We start from the raw sequence: 16,252 nt of genomic DNA on the forward strand, positions 1-16,252 counted from the left end.
GTATGTATGTAGTATGTATGTAGCATGTAGTATGTATGTAGCATGTAGTATGTATGTAGCATGCATGTAGTATGTATGTAGTATGTATGTAGTATTTTTTTTTTTTTTTTAACATTTAACACATTAGCCGGATGATGGGACTACTACTGTCCCATCATTGGCTAATGTGTCAATCACTGTCATGGTAGCAGGCATCGCCAGATGGGACTTATAGTCCCATCGGACGATGCTTGCACAGACCCCCGGACATCAGCACAGCCCCCCGGCAGGCCGGTACAGACCCCCACAGGGTGCACAGACCACCGGCAGGCCGGCACAGCCCCCCGGCAGGCCGGTACAGACCCCCACAGGGTGCACAGACCACCGGCAGGCCGGCACAGCCCCCCGGCAGGCCGGTACAGACCCCGGGCAGTCCACACAGCCCCCCGGCAGGCCGGCACAGCCCCCCGGCAGGCCGGCAGAGACCCCCGGAAGGCCCGAAATGACGGCGCATCATGATGCGCACACACCGCGCATCATGATGACGTCAGGCTGTCAACCAACTTTGAACTTCCGATTCCGATGCCGACTTCCGATATTGAAAAAATATCGGAAGTCGGAATCGGAATTCCGATACAGCAAGTATCGGCCGATACCCGATACTTGCGGTATCGGAATGCTCAACACTAGTCTCCACGCATTGGACTAATAAATTCTTCGCCCTGCAGCTCTGATCATTTTCCCACATGACTCAGAAGCATGTAATGATGACAGGTCTCACATAGGTCCAGGAAGCAGGCTTACTCCAGCTCCATGACTGGATCCCCTTTGCTCCCTTCATCATCTAGGATTACGGTCATGTCTTGCTCCTCTTTCCAAGAGGCAACCCCAGGATCAGACACGTTCCCCAATTCACTTTGATCTAGACACGACTGTGTAGGAAGGAAGATTTTGTCAAGCCAGCGACCCCTTCACCCGGGGGCTCCCAATACAGTCTTCAGAACTGTGAAGAAAGAGTTGAGACCACGTCTGGAAACAGGTACTCCTGTCTTCCTCAGTCACTCTTCAGGGCGGCTGGTGATCTCCAAGCTACAAAACATGTTGGACAGCTAGATGACAGCTGTCAAGCAGCCTCTCAGAGTCAGGAAAGACAGACCTTTTGCGGAGCCCTCTGTTACCCTCAAGAAGACCTATGCTCCCAGCGGGTGTTTCCACCATGATGAATCTGGTGCAGTGTCCCCGCAGAACGGGGAATTTTCAGGAAATTGTATGTTGTTCAGGCAACATTCTGAGATCTTTTATCCTGCAGCCTGTCTGAGGGGTTCCTCAGATACTACTGCGGTCGGATCTCTCAGGTACCCCTGCAGCCTTTGGTGGCCAGTCAGTCAGATTCCCAGTCCCTTGCAAGGCCTACCCGCCTATGTTATACACAGGAGCCGCACATGGGACAAGTCCATAGATCCACTATCGATGTGCTGTAACCCGTTAGCGTAGTACACATCCCTGACTTATTCAGACAGCGCTTCTATGGGCAATAGTCTGTCATGTGTTTCTTTGTCTCTGTTATTTAATGTTACATATGCAGAACTTTAGTGAATCAGACCCACCAGCCTCCCTGAGCCCATCTATGGAGTGATTACCTATGTGTAAACTGTTTGGTATTCTATCCACTCTCTGCACTATGCAAGAATCCCCAACTTCCATGCCACAGCTATCAGCTATACAGCGGTCACCCTTTTTTTTCTATGGATAAAACTCACCGGGTGCTCCACCAGTTCCACAACCAAGAATTGGAAGCAGTTACCTATATTAACTACCATCCGGCACTCTGTCCACTATCCATAGCGTGTCATACTACCCCCTTATCTGTAGCTATAATGCATTTGCCCAAGCCGCCAACTGTCTAGTGCTCGATCCACTATCCACAGTCTGTTTATTGTCGGCACCGTTTTTGTGTCCTCAGAAACGGATCACATCGAGTATTCAACAAGTTCCAGATATGGCCCCTGGACGAAGCATTTCATTGCGAAACGTGCGTCGGGTGTGGGGGGTCCCCAGTCATCATTCTTGTGGTACAATACCTTTTATTATGTACTCCATTATTTGAAACTGTTTGTACTCTTCTGCATAACCCCCTTTCTTTCTTTGCATGCCTAACTGACAGCACTGCATTTACGAATAGCCTTTTTTCACATGGCAACCTTGCCTTTTCTGTATTTAAACAGGGATGTGAAGCTGACAGCTCTGTATGAACATACATACTGTCATACCGTATAATCGTTGCTATACACCTTTCACCTTATGTTTTTTTTTCTTTGACATGTGTATAATAGTAACAATTAGTGCATTCTATCATTACCCTTATCCCCTTCCTGGGATCTCAATACATGCATGGGGATTCTATGTGAATATGATATCTTAATTCTTGGAGTGTTTGCTAATGTTTATATACTACCTGGGTGTACCCACCTTCCTCTTGTAAACCTGCGGCGCTCTGCTTTATATATTTTTTATTGTTTTTAATGTATTGAAAAAACTTTATACTTTTTACCCATTTATACGATGGGCCTTTTGTAAAGTCCCTCTTTTTGGTGTTTTTAGGTTTCTTTACGGCTAGAATATAGGATAATTAGTTGGTAAAGTTACAGAAATGGTACTACAGTCTAGATGGAATTACAGACAAGGTTAGAGTCAGAAAACAGGTCGCTGTTCATCAACGAAATGGCTCCCCCTAATCCCACTGATACTGTATCCTTTTTTCAGTGGTCCACGTCCATTATTTTTTGGTACGTTGCCCCACATCATTGCCCCCAGACTCAACACAGGCTCCCCTAATCAATCCACAATTGGTTCAAAACCGCCAGCTATCTCTGCACTTGGGTCGCAGGATCTGTCTTTAGGACTGCATTTTACAGCTATTGGACAGGTAGGATTCTCCCCATCTGTCCAGGTTCCTGTACTAAGTTTCCCTCTGGGCTCCCACAACGAAGTTGCTGGTCCCAGAGGACCGAAGCCCCTACATAAGTCATTAACGCTGGTTCTTTTTCCCTGCAGTTGTTGTTCGGTTAATCTGTTTTTTTGAATTTTTGGGAATTTTTTCCTATTTTCTTATGTGCGTTAATCTGTTAGGGAGACTCGGCTAAGAATACTTATCTCTGGTTTCACGTTCCTACATTCAGTTATTCGCCTTTTTTCCTTCCTTTCAGGGCCGTCACCTGTCTTGGACTGTATTCTGACTCATGGATATGTAGAACGTATGGTGCCTGGATAGACCTCTTTCTGGGCCCCTTCCGTATCGACCTGTACTCACGTTCATACCGATTAATCAGACAGCTTAACTCAGCCACGATCTCATGTAAGAAGACTCCAGGAAAAGAGGGATGCTTTAACTGAAATTCTTGTATTATGATGAAAGCAGCAGGTAAAAGGGAATATTCTTCAGAGGACATGTAACAGGATGCATACAGATGGAGGGACGATCACAAAATGGAGAATGAAGGAGGGAACAAACATACATCACAGGACTACAGGGAGAGAGTTGGAACAAAATACAGGGAAAGGCAAACTTCTGCCTAGCAACAGATGATGCAACACAAACAATGCAAATATTAAATGATTTCCCAAGTCGTGGGACATGACACTCCCCATCTGAAATCCTTGGATTTCACGATGTCCGTAATTCTTCGAAGTCGTTCGAACCTGAAAAACAAGAGAAAAGAGAAAAACATGTATGCAATAATAAACATCAAACATTTTTAAAGTCCAACTCGTTGTTGTTGACCCGTAGATCACACCAGAAGATAAGTCCAAGACTATAAACCCATCTTCGGATTGGGGAAGCCGGAAACATGCCAACTCTTCCACCAACCCAGCAATCCAATGGAAAATGTCAATGTTCAATAAAAAACTGGGGAATGAGGAGGAATGCTCCCCGCCGTGAGCAACGTCCAGGAGCAATGTTCAGTTCATGTGACGTCCTCCTTTGGCAGTAGCAGCACGAGATCGGTGACCGGACGGAGGAAGGCTCAGGTAGAGCCCACTTTTGTCACCTTAACTTCTGTCTTACGAGTCTTTCCGTCCTCGCTGGGCATGACCTTGGTGATAAGACCCATTGGCCAGTCGTTACGATGAGCCTCTTTGTCTTTTAAGAGAACAAGGTCTCCTTCTTGGAGATTGGGACTGGGTGTCTGCCATTTGTGACGGTTTTGAAGAAGGTGCAAGTATTCGGTCTTCCAACGGTGCCAAAACACGTTGGCTGTGTGTTGTACTTGCTTCCACTGACGTTTGTAAATGTCCTTGTTATCGAAATTCCCGGGAGGAACTGTAGCAGCTCCAATCTTCTGTGTAAGAAGTGTAGCTGGGGTAAGAATCATTGGAGAATAACAACGTGGGACTTGGAGTTGCTCTAAGAACTTCAAGGACTTCTTCCATGTCTCCCACCTTTGCTGTTTCTGAGTCGGAAGCGGGGTGTCCCAATCAGTGTTCTCGGCAGTGAGCTGTCTTAACAGTATCTTGCCTTGAATAGTGATGGATGCTATAAACCCGAGAGGATCGTAGATGCTGTCTATGACAGATAGGACTCCTCGTTTGGTAACGGGTTTGTCACAGGGCGACACTTGGAAGGTGAAGGTGTCCTGTTTGATATCCCACAGTAGACCAAGGCTGCGCTGTGTGGGAGGAACATCAGAACCTAGGTTGAGGTCCTTTAGGTTCGTGGCATGGTCCTCAGATGGAAACGCGCTCATTACTTCTTGACTGTTAGAGATGATCTTGTGGAGTCTGAGGTTTGATGTGGATAGCATTTCCTGTTTCCTGGAGAGTAGGTCAATTGCCTCTTCACTTGTGGGCAAGGACTTGAGCCCGTCGTCTACGTAGAAGTTCTTCTCTATGAATTGACGAGCATCGGATCCGTACTCTCTCTCACCTTCCTGGGCTGTCCGTCTCAGTCCGTAGATCGCCACAGCAGGTGAAGGACTGTTGCCGAAGACATGGACCTTCATCCGATAGTCTATGACTTGATTGTTGACATTGTTGTCTTTGTGCCATAGGAACCTAAGATAGTTTCTGCTGTCTTCCTTCATGATGAAGCAATGAAACATCTGCTGGATGTCGGCCATTATAGCAACAGGTTCTTGTCTGAAGCGGATCAATACTCCAAGGAGGCTGTTGTTCAGGTTGGGTCCAGTTAGTAGCAGGTTGTTGAGAGAGAGGCCTTCATACTGAGCACTGGAGTCAAACACCACTCTGATCTGGTTAGGCTTGCGAGGGTGAAAGACACCAAAGGATGGAAGGTACCAACATTCTTCTCCTTCCTTCAGTGGTGGCGCAGGTTCAGCATGATCTTTGTCAAAGATGTTCTGCATAAAGTCAATGAAATGCTTCTCCATTTCTGGTTTCCTCTTTAGGGTACGTTTTAAGGATGAGAACCTTGCAGTTGCTTGCTGCAGGTTGTTTGGCAACCTCGCTCTTGGGAAACGAAAGGGTAAAGGAGCTACCCAACTGTTGGAGTCATCTTGAACAAATTCTTTGTCCATAACCTTTATGAATTCTTTATCTTCCCTTGTGGGTGCTAACTTGTTGTCTTCACTTGTGGAATTGAACACTGTTGACCCGAGGTTTTCGTCCCAGGGCTGGAGCATGTTCATGTTGTTGAAGGATTCCTGCTGCCTCTTGGTGTTGCTCACTTTCTCTTTCACCCAGTAATGATGTGGGCATGGCTGAAAATGAGTGCTGCGACCATTTGGCAAGATGTGTGTTTTGTAAGAGGAGATGTTATTAGGTCTCTTCATCTTGTGTATGCAAACATCGCCTATAATTACCCAGCCTAGATCAAAGCTTTGGGCAAATGGTGCGTCGTGTGGTCCGTTAATTTGCTGACGTACCTTGTGCAGCCGGAGAATGTCTCTGCCAAGCAGAATCAGGATATCTGCGCTGTTGTTGAGGGCTGGTATCTTGTTTGCTATCCCCTTGAGATGTGGGTGATGAAGAGCAGCCTCTGGCGTTGGGATCTCTTCTCGATTGGATGGAATCTGGTTGCACTCGACAAGTGTGGGTAAGGGTATCTCCACGGTGTTGTCGAGGGATGTCGCTATAAGACCACTGGCCCTTCTCCCAGAGACCTCTGTAACACCGCTGCAGGTACCTAAGGTGTAAGGGTAAGCATTTCCCTTTAAGTTAAACATATCAAAGAGTTCTGACCTTGCAAGTGATCGGTTGCTCTGATCATCCATGAGGACGTACTGTACACCTTTGCGGCTTTCTCTGGGTGACCGTTGGGATATACGTTCACCAGGCAAATCTTCGCACAGGACTTGTCCCAGAGACCTTCTCCGCAGACTTCTGTGCATGAAGAAGATATTGTGGTATGACTTGCAGTTTGAGCTGCGTCCTCCCCGCCATGGCTCGTGGTGGGGGAAGGAGTACGTGTAGAGTCAGGACGGTATGGGTGGAGTGCTTGTACGTGATCCTCACTGTCACACTCCATACACGTAATTGTAGTTTTACAGTCTTTAGCAAGGTGTTCAGTAGAAGCACAACATCTGTAGCATACCCTGAACTTCTTTAGAAGTTCCTTGCGTTCTTGGAGCGGTTTCTTCCTGAAGCCGATGCACCTTTTTAAGGGATGTGGCTTCTTGTGGATGGGACACTCACGATTTGGGTTCTTTATCTTTTCACCCGTGTTGCTCTTGCCTGGGGCTGATGTTGGTAAGGGAAGAATATCCGTCTTCTTCACTGACACTGGACCCCTGCGGTTTCTGTCATTCGAGCGTGTGCTCACGTATTTAGAGGGAGGTGAAGCTGGGCCTCTGGATTCTCCGTAGGAAAAGCTTGGGTCGTTCTTGCGCTCTGCAATGTCTTTTATAAACTCACAGAAGTAGGAGAACGGAGGAAATGACACTTGATGGTCTTTCTTGTATTTTGACCCTATTGCAGTCCACTTCTCTTGTACATTGTATGGTAGCTTGGAGATAATGGGGTTTACTCCACGAGCAGTGTCCAGGTAGCTAAGGCCAGATAGGTGGGTGTCTGCCTTGGCCAGCTGGAGCTCTAACAGCAGGTCACTGAGCTCTAGGAACTTTGAACTGTCCTTGCTGGATATCTTTGGAAAACTCTGTAGTCGCTTGAACAGTGCATCCTCTATGGCTTCTGGACTGCCAAAGTTTCTCTCTAGTCTTTCCCATGCAGCCATAAGACCAGCCGTTGGATTACTGATATGTACAGACCTGAGTCTCTTGACACGCTCTGTGGATTGTGGTCCTAACCATCTGATCAGCAGGTCCAGCTCTTCCGCAGCAGTGATGCCGAGGTCACCAGTTACGGTTCTAAAGGCACTTTTCCAACCTCTGTAATTTTCAGGTTGGTCGTCGAACCTTGTGAGACCGGTTTTCGTAAGTTCACGGCAAATCATGTACCTTGCGAAGTCGGACATGTCTGTTCTTTCTGACTTAGGATGCACAATTGTAGGCTGAGCGGTGTTGTACATAGAGGTGGAGACGTCTTGGCCTTGAAACATGGGGAAGTATGGAGTGGCATATGCATTTAGTCCAGCAACTGGTTTGGTGGGTATAGTTTCTACTACATGTGGAGGTGGCACTGTGTGGTTGTCGAGGGTATAATGAACTTGAATGCAGGATTCTGTAAGTGGATCGGCATCCTGGTGCTCTAGAGAAGCGTCAACACCATCGAGAATGTTAGTGATGATCTGCGGTTCGCCATCTTGGCTTAGCACGTAGTCTCTTGTGCGTTCAATAGGGTCTTCTGCCTCCATTTCACACAAACTGACGCTGTCTCTTTGACTCCCACTGACAGCCTGCTTGAGTACCTTTAATTCTTCCATGGCTGTTGCATGCTCACATTCCTTCTCTAGAGCTTCCTTTTCCACTTTCACGCGTGCCGCTTCTGCATCCATTTCTGCTCTATTTTGTGCAGCAGCTGCATCCATTTCTGCTCTATTTTGTGCAAAGGCAGCTTGTACCTTAGTAGTTTCAGCCTTAGCACGTGCTCTTATAAGCTGCTCAGTAAGAGTAGAATATTTTGATGAACTTGACCTAGATGAACGTTTTGAGTGCTTACACGATTTGGATGAGCGAGTTGATGCATCTGGTGTTCGTGCGATTCTAGCCTCTATCTTGGCTTTAATGTCACGTACAGTGCAGTCTCTTTCAGAATTAAGCTGCTGGAAACCTTGCAATCCGTTTAAAGTCTCTGGGAGATTCAGTATCTTCAGGAGAATAATATATTGGTCACTCTTCTCCATATACATTTGGTATGCTGTGCATAATGGTTCTAGGACTCCCTCTGGTGGTAACTCATGAGAAGCAGGCCTTGATGCAGTGTCTATATGACTCAGCACTTTCTTCCATACTGAAGACACATCACTATATAATTCACATTTTGCAGTCTCTAAATTCTCCATGACTTTCCATGTGGGTTTGACTGTACGTTTTCCCCTTTCGCTAGATGGTGGATGGGGGTCTGGGTCTCTTTCCTGTGCTTGTAAGTCTGGTAGGGACATTGTATTCCTTGCTTCAAACATGATTAGATTGCAGGCAGGAAGAGTTGATGATGGGGGTTATACTTCCCACTGTTCAGCAACAGGAAATACACAGAGACTCTGCACAGAGTTGATACTTTGTATCTAATGCTGGAGCAGCTGCAGGGTCCTGTGTAATGATGGGAGTTATATTCCTCTCTGTTCAGCTGCAGTGTGTGGCTTCTATGCACGCTGGGGTCTGGCTGGAACTGGGTTACAGTCTATCTGGGAAATGTCCTTTTCCACTGAGATTTAGCACAGACCTTGAGTTACTGTCTCTGAAGGCAGGTTATTCCTTTTTACTGTTCTGACTCATGGATATGTAGAACGTATGGTGCCTGGATAGACCTCTCTTTCTGGGCCCCTTCCGTATCGACCTGTACTCACGTTCATACCGATTAATCAGACAGCTTAACTCAGCCACGATCTCATGTAAGAAGACTCCAGGAAAAGAGGGATGCTTTAACTGAAATTCTTGTATTATGATGAAAGCAGCAGGTAAAAAGGAATATTCTTCAGAGGACATGTAACAGGATGCATACAGATGGAGGGACGATCACAAAATGGAGAATGAAGGAGAGAACAAACATACATCACAGGACTACAGGGAGAGAGTTGGAACAAAATACAGGGAAAGGCAAACTTCTGCCTAGCAACAGAGATGCAACACAAACAATGCAAATATTAAATGATTTCCCAAGTCGTGGGACATGACAGACTGTGATGGACTGACTTTCCAGATATCTCAAAATGAAGCACCTGATTTCGCAGTCTGGGCCAGCCATACTAGACAAGGACCTCATTAAGGCTGTGTCTCTTGACGAAACTCATTCGCAGAGAGAACTTCGCCTATCACAATTTGAGAAATTATCCTTAAGATTGGTCATTTCTGCTTCAACATGACCAGTAGTTTTCCATTTCCAGAGGCAGATAAGGATCTTCTCTTCAGAGCCTTCCATTTAGACGGGCGCTCGTTACTTTTTCCTTGTAGGCGTTATCACGCCTATTTCACATGTATGTGGAATTTTACCATGGAAAGACCTTGGCGCCCATGGAGAAAAGAGACCTCAATCCTTCTTGTGATATCGTCTCTTTGGTGTCCAGCTCCCTGCCCGTTCCCCTCTTCTTCAGCGTGTTCACCAAGTTCAGGTGACATTGAAAGCAACTCTTTCTTTTCTTCGCAAGGAACACGATGGTCCGCCCCTAGATCGTACCTTAGTTTCTCTCCCCCCTCGGATGAAGCATCTCTGAACAGGAGGAGCCAATCCTCCTCCCCTCTCTTGACAGTCCCCTTGCCTATTGGTGGTAGGCTGTGTCCATGGATACTTTTTCCCCAGCTTGCAGAGTTGTATACGAGGAGCTTATAGCCCAGGGCCACTTTTAAATATTGAGCATCTTTCCCTTCTACTAACCCTTCGAAGGTCAGTGTCCACCCTATCCGCACTAGCCATGACTTACATCCAAAGGGGAACGCTAAAGACAATCTGGTGTTTTGTTTTTTTTTAACTGAACGCAAAGTTCCTTTTCTCAGTCCTGCCCATTACATGGTCCCTTCTTCATTCTCCAGATTTCTCAGGTCCTTAGTTTGCATCAGGACACAGAAGTAGTAGCCTAGTAGGCCGCTGGGTTTCTCCAACCAGGGTTTTTAACTAATTCATAGCAAGATGTCCACCTTTTTCCCGCCATGGGGTCCTAAGCCTGGTTGCACTCCTTCCATGTAAGGCAGTTACTTCCCTTCCTTCTCTAGGTACTTCATACTTCTTTGCTCCCTTCTTCTGGAGTGGCCTATTTTCAATCAGCATCTTGCCAGGAACAGAGTGAGGTAAAGACCTATTCCACTTAGGATCACAACAGTGGGAGCTTCATGGGCTGTTCGGTTGCTTCCTCATCTTCAGTCCACACCTTCGCCTAGTGCTACACGGTTCTCGCCTATTCTTTAGCAACTGCGAATCTGGATTAGGGAGGTCCTTCATGCAGCAATGGACCGACCTTCCATTTTTGAGTACCTGTCACTTCCCTCCCTAGGGACTGCTTTAGGATGTCCCATGGTTTACTGTGTCCACCCAAAGAAGCCATAGAGAAAAGAAGATTTGGGGAACTTTCCGTAAAATCTTTTTCTCGGAGCCTTCATTGGGGGACACAGCACCCGGTCCCTGTTTGAGCCATTGTTGGTTCAAATTAGGGTAATCTCCTTTAACACCTTTCCCATTGCTTTCTCTCAAACTGGTTAGCTCTCTCCCAGCTGGTGGGTATATATTGCTGGGGAGGAGTAAGATTTTTTTCTGCCTAGTGTCAGCAGTTTACTCCCATGGTTTCCTGTGTCCCTCAATGAAGGTTCCGAGAAACAGATTTTACGGTGAGTACCCAAAGTCTTACTTTGTACACAGTCGCAATGGGAGCTTAAAACAGCGAATCGTTGTTGGTATCAGGTGTCCACCCACTCCAAGAATTAATCCTCAATACGAGTTGTGGACAATCGAAGGTGTTTTTTGGGGTTTTTGTTTTTTTTTAAGATTTTTTTTTTGAGATATGTATTTAACGAGAAAATTAAAAACAAAACATGTTTCTTGAGTTTTCGCACTCAAGGCCCCCAGTTCTCATTAATCCTAGCAGGGCTTACATTCTTATAGTAGTCCACAAAGCTGATCTCACTTCCATCTGCCTTCTTGAAGGTAGACTCTGGAGTCATGTGCCAGGCGATCTCATCTATACGGTAGGTTTTATTGTTGTACCTGCACAAAAGCAGTGTTGATTAGTGAAATTAAAAATTCAGTACAGAATAAGTGATCAAATAATCGCAATTTCAAGCTCTCTAGTAGAAAAAAAACAATCTAATCACGTTTTTGCTAGGTCAAAAATAAAGAATTTTAAATAATAAAATAAGAGCATATTTACTGTCATCACACCAGTAAGAAAAAAAAGGAATAAAATATAAAATGATTTCACGCTGTAAAGTAGAAGAAAGTAATGGTGGAACTGTTGGCTTTTAGTTGAGCCAAGTTTCCTAAAAATACAATTTTTTCTTTGCATATTATTGTATGTACCTCAAAGTGGTATCAACAAAAACTACAGCTCGTCACACGAAAATCAAAGCCTCACACCGCTCCTTGGATGGAAAAAAAAAAAATCTAAAGGACTCAAAATAGTTAAACCAATTTATTTTTTTTAAACAAAGTTCAAATTATCTTTTTACCTACTTAAAAAAAGAAAAATTGCACAAATTTAGCATTATTGTAGTTGTACCAATAAGGAGAATGTTATTGGGTCATTTTTCTCATATAATGAAAGTCATCAATACGAAAAGTAAAAAAACTGCAGAATTTTATTTTCCTTAAATTTCATGACAGGGTAAAATTAATGGTGTCATTTAAAACTACAACTTGTCCCGCAAAAAAAACAAGATGTAGTATGGCAAAAGTGAAGGAAAAAAATGAAAAAAAAAAAATAAAAAAATAAAAAATGATGCATCTTTGTAGGAGAGGAAAAATTAAACAGGAATGAAAACTGTGCTCATCATTAAAGGGTTAATTACATAAACGTGGTTGCAAACGTTAACCCCTTAAAGACCAAGCCACTTTGCAGCTTAATGACCAGGCCTTAATTTTGAAATCTGACCACGGTCACTTTATGAGGTTATAACTCTGGAACACTTCAATGGCTCCCACTGATTCTGAGAATGCTTTTCGTGACATATTGTACTTTATGATAGTGGTAAAATTTCTTCAAATTTTTTTGTGTCTATTTGTGAAAAAATGTAAATTTGGCAAAAAAAATTTGAAAATTTCATAATTTTCAAACTTTTAATTTTTATGACCCTAAATCAGAGTGTTCTGTCACAAAAAATAGTTAATAAAGAACAACAACATTTCCCACATGTCTACTTTGGGATGTCCTAAAGCAGTCCCTGGGTGGGAAACAGCATTACAGCTGAAACCTCGTGTACCAACAGGTTAAATCTGCCCTACAGATGTGATACTGCAGATTGCAGAATCCGTCTACCAAGGGCCGCATCTGAACGTGTGCAAGTTGGACCAAACTTGCTGTGCCAACGCCTGATGCCGAATGGCCCAGGAAGTCCCCAAAGACCGATTGGAGTGTGCCTTAATCCCCGCCGGGATAGGCTGACCTCTGACACGGTAAGCCTCTTGGATGGCAGAGCGGATCCATCTGGCTATTGTAGCTTTAGAAGCAGGTAGGCCCTTTCTGTGGACCTCCGGAAGCACAAAAAGGGAATCAGATTTGCAAAAAGATGCTGTTCTCGAAATGTATCTCCTGAGTGCCCTCACCAAATCCAAAAAGTGTGGAGAGCTTTCTCAGTATGATGGACCGCAGCAAGACAGAAGGAGGGCAAAACTATGTCCTCATTCAGAAGAAGAGCAGAAAAGACTTTAGGCAAGAAGGACGGAGACGTCCACATCACCTGGTCTAGGTGGAAAACTAGAAATGGAGGTTTGCAAGACAAGGCCGCCAATTGAGAGACCATCCTGATGGATGTGACTCGCCCCCAGAGGCCATGGGGTACTCTGTGCTGGGCCCGTTGATTTCAATGGGAGATGTCACAGTGGCAATGACCCGGTCCGTGGCCTCAGGCGGCCAATGTAAAAGGGGTAGAGTGATGGGGATAAAGTTGCTGAGATGATTCGTGACGCCACCTGTGGTTTCTGGTCAGTTTGACCAGCGCTGCAGGGTTGCTTCTCTGGGACAGATGGTGTGGTGCAGCAATGATATTGTAGCCCTCCACAGGTAGGGCTGTTAGTCCCAGGGCAGAGTAGATGAGGTTGGCAAATGAGGAGCTAGTGAGGAGAAGTAGATGGTGCAGTGTCTGGCATAGAGATGTAGCAGTGCTGAGTGGGTTGGCGCAGGAAAAAGGCAATGAGACAGCTGAGTGCAGTTCCAGTTCTTTCACTCTCGTTCTTGGCACAGACAGGTGTCCGCTTCAATGCCGCGGTCTCCAGATCAGGGGCTCAGCCAACTCCCAAGCAGATGGAGTTAACCTTTCCAGCTCTCCCTTTCGTGTGCCTGTTCTGAACGTCTCCACACTAGCGCTTATACTGAGGTACTTGAAGTTGTGTGTTAAACCCAAGTTCCAACTTTGTGATGTTACTTAAAACTCTACTTGTACGGCAGACAGCTGTAGCCTGCTTCTGGGACTCCATGCTATCAAGTCCTGGCTCTCTCACGTTGCTGTTGTGCCCCCAAGTCTTAGGTGGGAATAAAGTGGTGACAACTTCTATTCCTCCGGTGTCTGCTGCAGGACGATCAGTATCCATACAACCCTCAGGGACCGGACCCCGGCCATGTGCTTAGAACTTGAGGAAGGGCTCCACTCCGACCCTAGTCCTTAGTTCTCTTCTTCTCCTTACGTTCCGCACTAATCTTTCTTCCTTCTGGAGAATCAGGCTTTCTATTTCTCTTTCCCGTGCCAGCAGCTTCAGGTCACTGAAGTCTGCTGCAGCACCTCCTTCACTCCATCCCTCTCAGGGGATTTTCTCTCACAGACTGGCCTAGTCCTAATATTCTCCAGCTCTCTTGTGCAGTCTAAGCTCCACCCACCTCCCAGCACTCTTCGTGTTCCAAGCAGGGAGCCACCAAGGTTGCTCTGCTACACTACTGTGTGTGGGATGCAGGTGTTGGAGGCTGGTCAGGTGTTCTTACCTGGAGAGTGGGATACTACACCTCCGGAGGAGGTGCAGTACCTCTGTGACGACTGAACCCTCAGGGGCGCCACAGATGTTACTGCCACAAGAAAGGCAACTTTCCAACAAAGAAGAGTAAATGAAATGCCCTGCAAAGGTTCGAAGGGGGCCTCCTGCAAATTAAGGTCCCAAGGCTCTAGTGGCATCTTGTAGGGAGGGACAAGATGTGACACATCCTGTATGAAGGTCTTAACCTGCGATTTGGAAGCTAACCTTTGCTGAAACAGGACGGATAGGCTAGAAATTTTGCATTTGAGAGAAGCCAATGCCAGACCTGAGCCTAATCCTGTTTGGAGAAACTCCAAACTGGAAGGGATAGAAAACACAAGTGGGGAACATCCGTGGGTTTTGCACCAAGAGAAAAAGGCCTTCCACATGCGATAAATGCACATGGATGTAGGTTTCCAAGCGTTAATAATGGTGGAAGCTACTTGTGGCGAGAAACTGGCCTAGGCTAGGATCCAGAATTCAATGGCCAGGCCGCTATACTCAGAACTCTCGAGTTCTGGCGGTAGATTAGCCCAAGAGAGAAGGTCTGGGCGGTCGGGTAACCGCCAAGGGACGTCGGCAACTAGCTGCACTTGTTCCGCGTACCACGCTCGGCGTGGCCAGTCTTGAGAGACAAGAATAACTGGGATTCCTTCCTCCTTGATCTTTTGATGACCCTTGGAATTAGCAGAAGCGGCAGAAAAAAAAATGTAAGGGAGGCGAAACGGATGCCACAGAAGCACCAGGGCATTTGACCCGATGGCTAAAGGGTCACAGGACCGAGCTACGAATGCGTTTAGCCTGGAGGCCATGAGATCTACATCTGGAGTTCCCCAGCGCTGGCAACTCTGCTGAAAAACTTCCGGATGAAGGGACCACTTCCCCAAGGCCAGACCCTGACGGCTGAGAAAATCTGCCGCCAAATTCTCCACTCCCGGAATATGAACTGCAGAGTTGACTGAATGGTGTGTCTCGGCCCATTGCAGAATGTGTGCTACCTCGAGCATCGCTCTTCTGCTTTGTGTATCCCCCTGACGATTGATGTACGCCACCGCCGTGGCGTTGTCAGACTAAATCCAAATGGGACGACCGGCCAGAAGATGATGGAATCGCTGAATGGCTAACCTGATTGGCCGAATCTCTAGAATATTGATAGGAAGACAAGATTCCTGAATGGACCAGCGTCCCTGAGCAGTGTGGTGATGGAAGATCGCAGCCCAACCTAGAAGAAAAATGGACCTTCCCTGACCCAATGAGGACAGCGATGTCATCACCTGAGGGACCGCCTGTTACAGGGGGGGGGGGACAGGCGAAACCGGCGATCCAGAGGCCGTATTTCTGTCCCAGGCTGACAGCAATGTCGGGACTGGGATGTAGTTGAGCAAACAGTACTGCCTCAATTGTCACTACCATTTTCCCCAGGACCTGCATGCCAAACAGCAGGGAGTGTGGGTGGGCAAAACAAAGTTGCAGGCTCCCCGGATCAGTGCCGAAATTTTTCTGGAGGGAGAATCACCAGCCCTCGGGAAGTGTCCAGGATCATCCCCAAAAAGGAGATTAACCGAGATGGGGTTGGGGAGGACTTGCTTAGGTTCATCAGCCAACCTAAACGAGTGAGAGTGTCCACAGTGATGCTGACACACTCTGCACAGGCCCGAAGGGACGATGCCTTGATGAGGAGGTTGTCTAGGTAGGGCAGAATCACCACGCCCTGAGAGTGCAGAATAGACATAACAGCTGCCATGACCTTGGTGAACACTCTGGGGGCGGTGATGAGACCAAAGGGCAAGTCGGTGAACTGGAAATGTTCATCTCCGATCGCAAAGCGTAGAAATCTTTGGTGACCTGAGAAGATGGGAATGTGAAGATATGAGTCTTTGATGTTGACAGATGCTAGGTATTCCCCTTTCTTCAGTGAAGTGATGATGACTGAACGGAGAGATTCCATCCTGAAATGAGGAATTTTGACAAACTTGTTCAGCAGTTTTAGATCTAGAATGGGACGCATGGTTCTGTCCTTTTTTGGGACCACAAACAGTAAAAACCCCTTGAACCT

At 46.3% G+C, this 16,252-nt stretch overlaps 1 protein-coding gene across 1 annotated transcript in view; it reads right to left on the reverse strand.

Annotated features, from left to right (window-relative positions):
* Window positions 1-11,086: 11,086 nt before the first annotated feature.
* The window catches only part of LOC141051416 (piwi-like protein 1), a 31,994-nt gene continuing 26,828 nt past the window's right edge, over window positions 11,087-16,252 (reverse strand). The window contains exon 5 of the mRNA XM_073548354.1: window positions 11,087-11,244. Coding sequence (XP_073404455.1) covers window positions 11,094-11,244 — 151 coding nt within the window. The 3' untranslated portion in view covers window positions 11,087-11,093. The remainder of the gene's footprint in view (window positions 11,245-16,252) is intronic.

Source organism: Dendrobates tinctorius, unplaced genomic scaffold, assembly GCF_039654945.1.
Source record: "Dendrobates tinctorius isolate UK_male_01 unplaced genomic scaffold, ASM3965494v1 ptg000157l, whole genome shotgun sequence".
Lineage (NCBI taxonomy): Eukaryota > Metazoa > Chordata > Amphibia > Anura > Dendrobatidae > Dendrobates > Dendrobates tinctorius.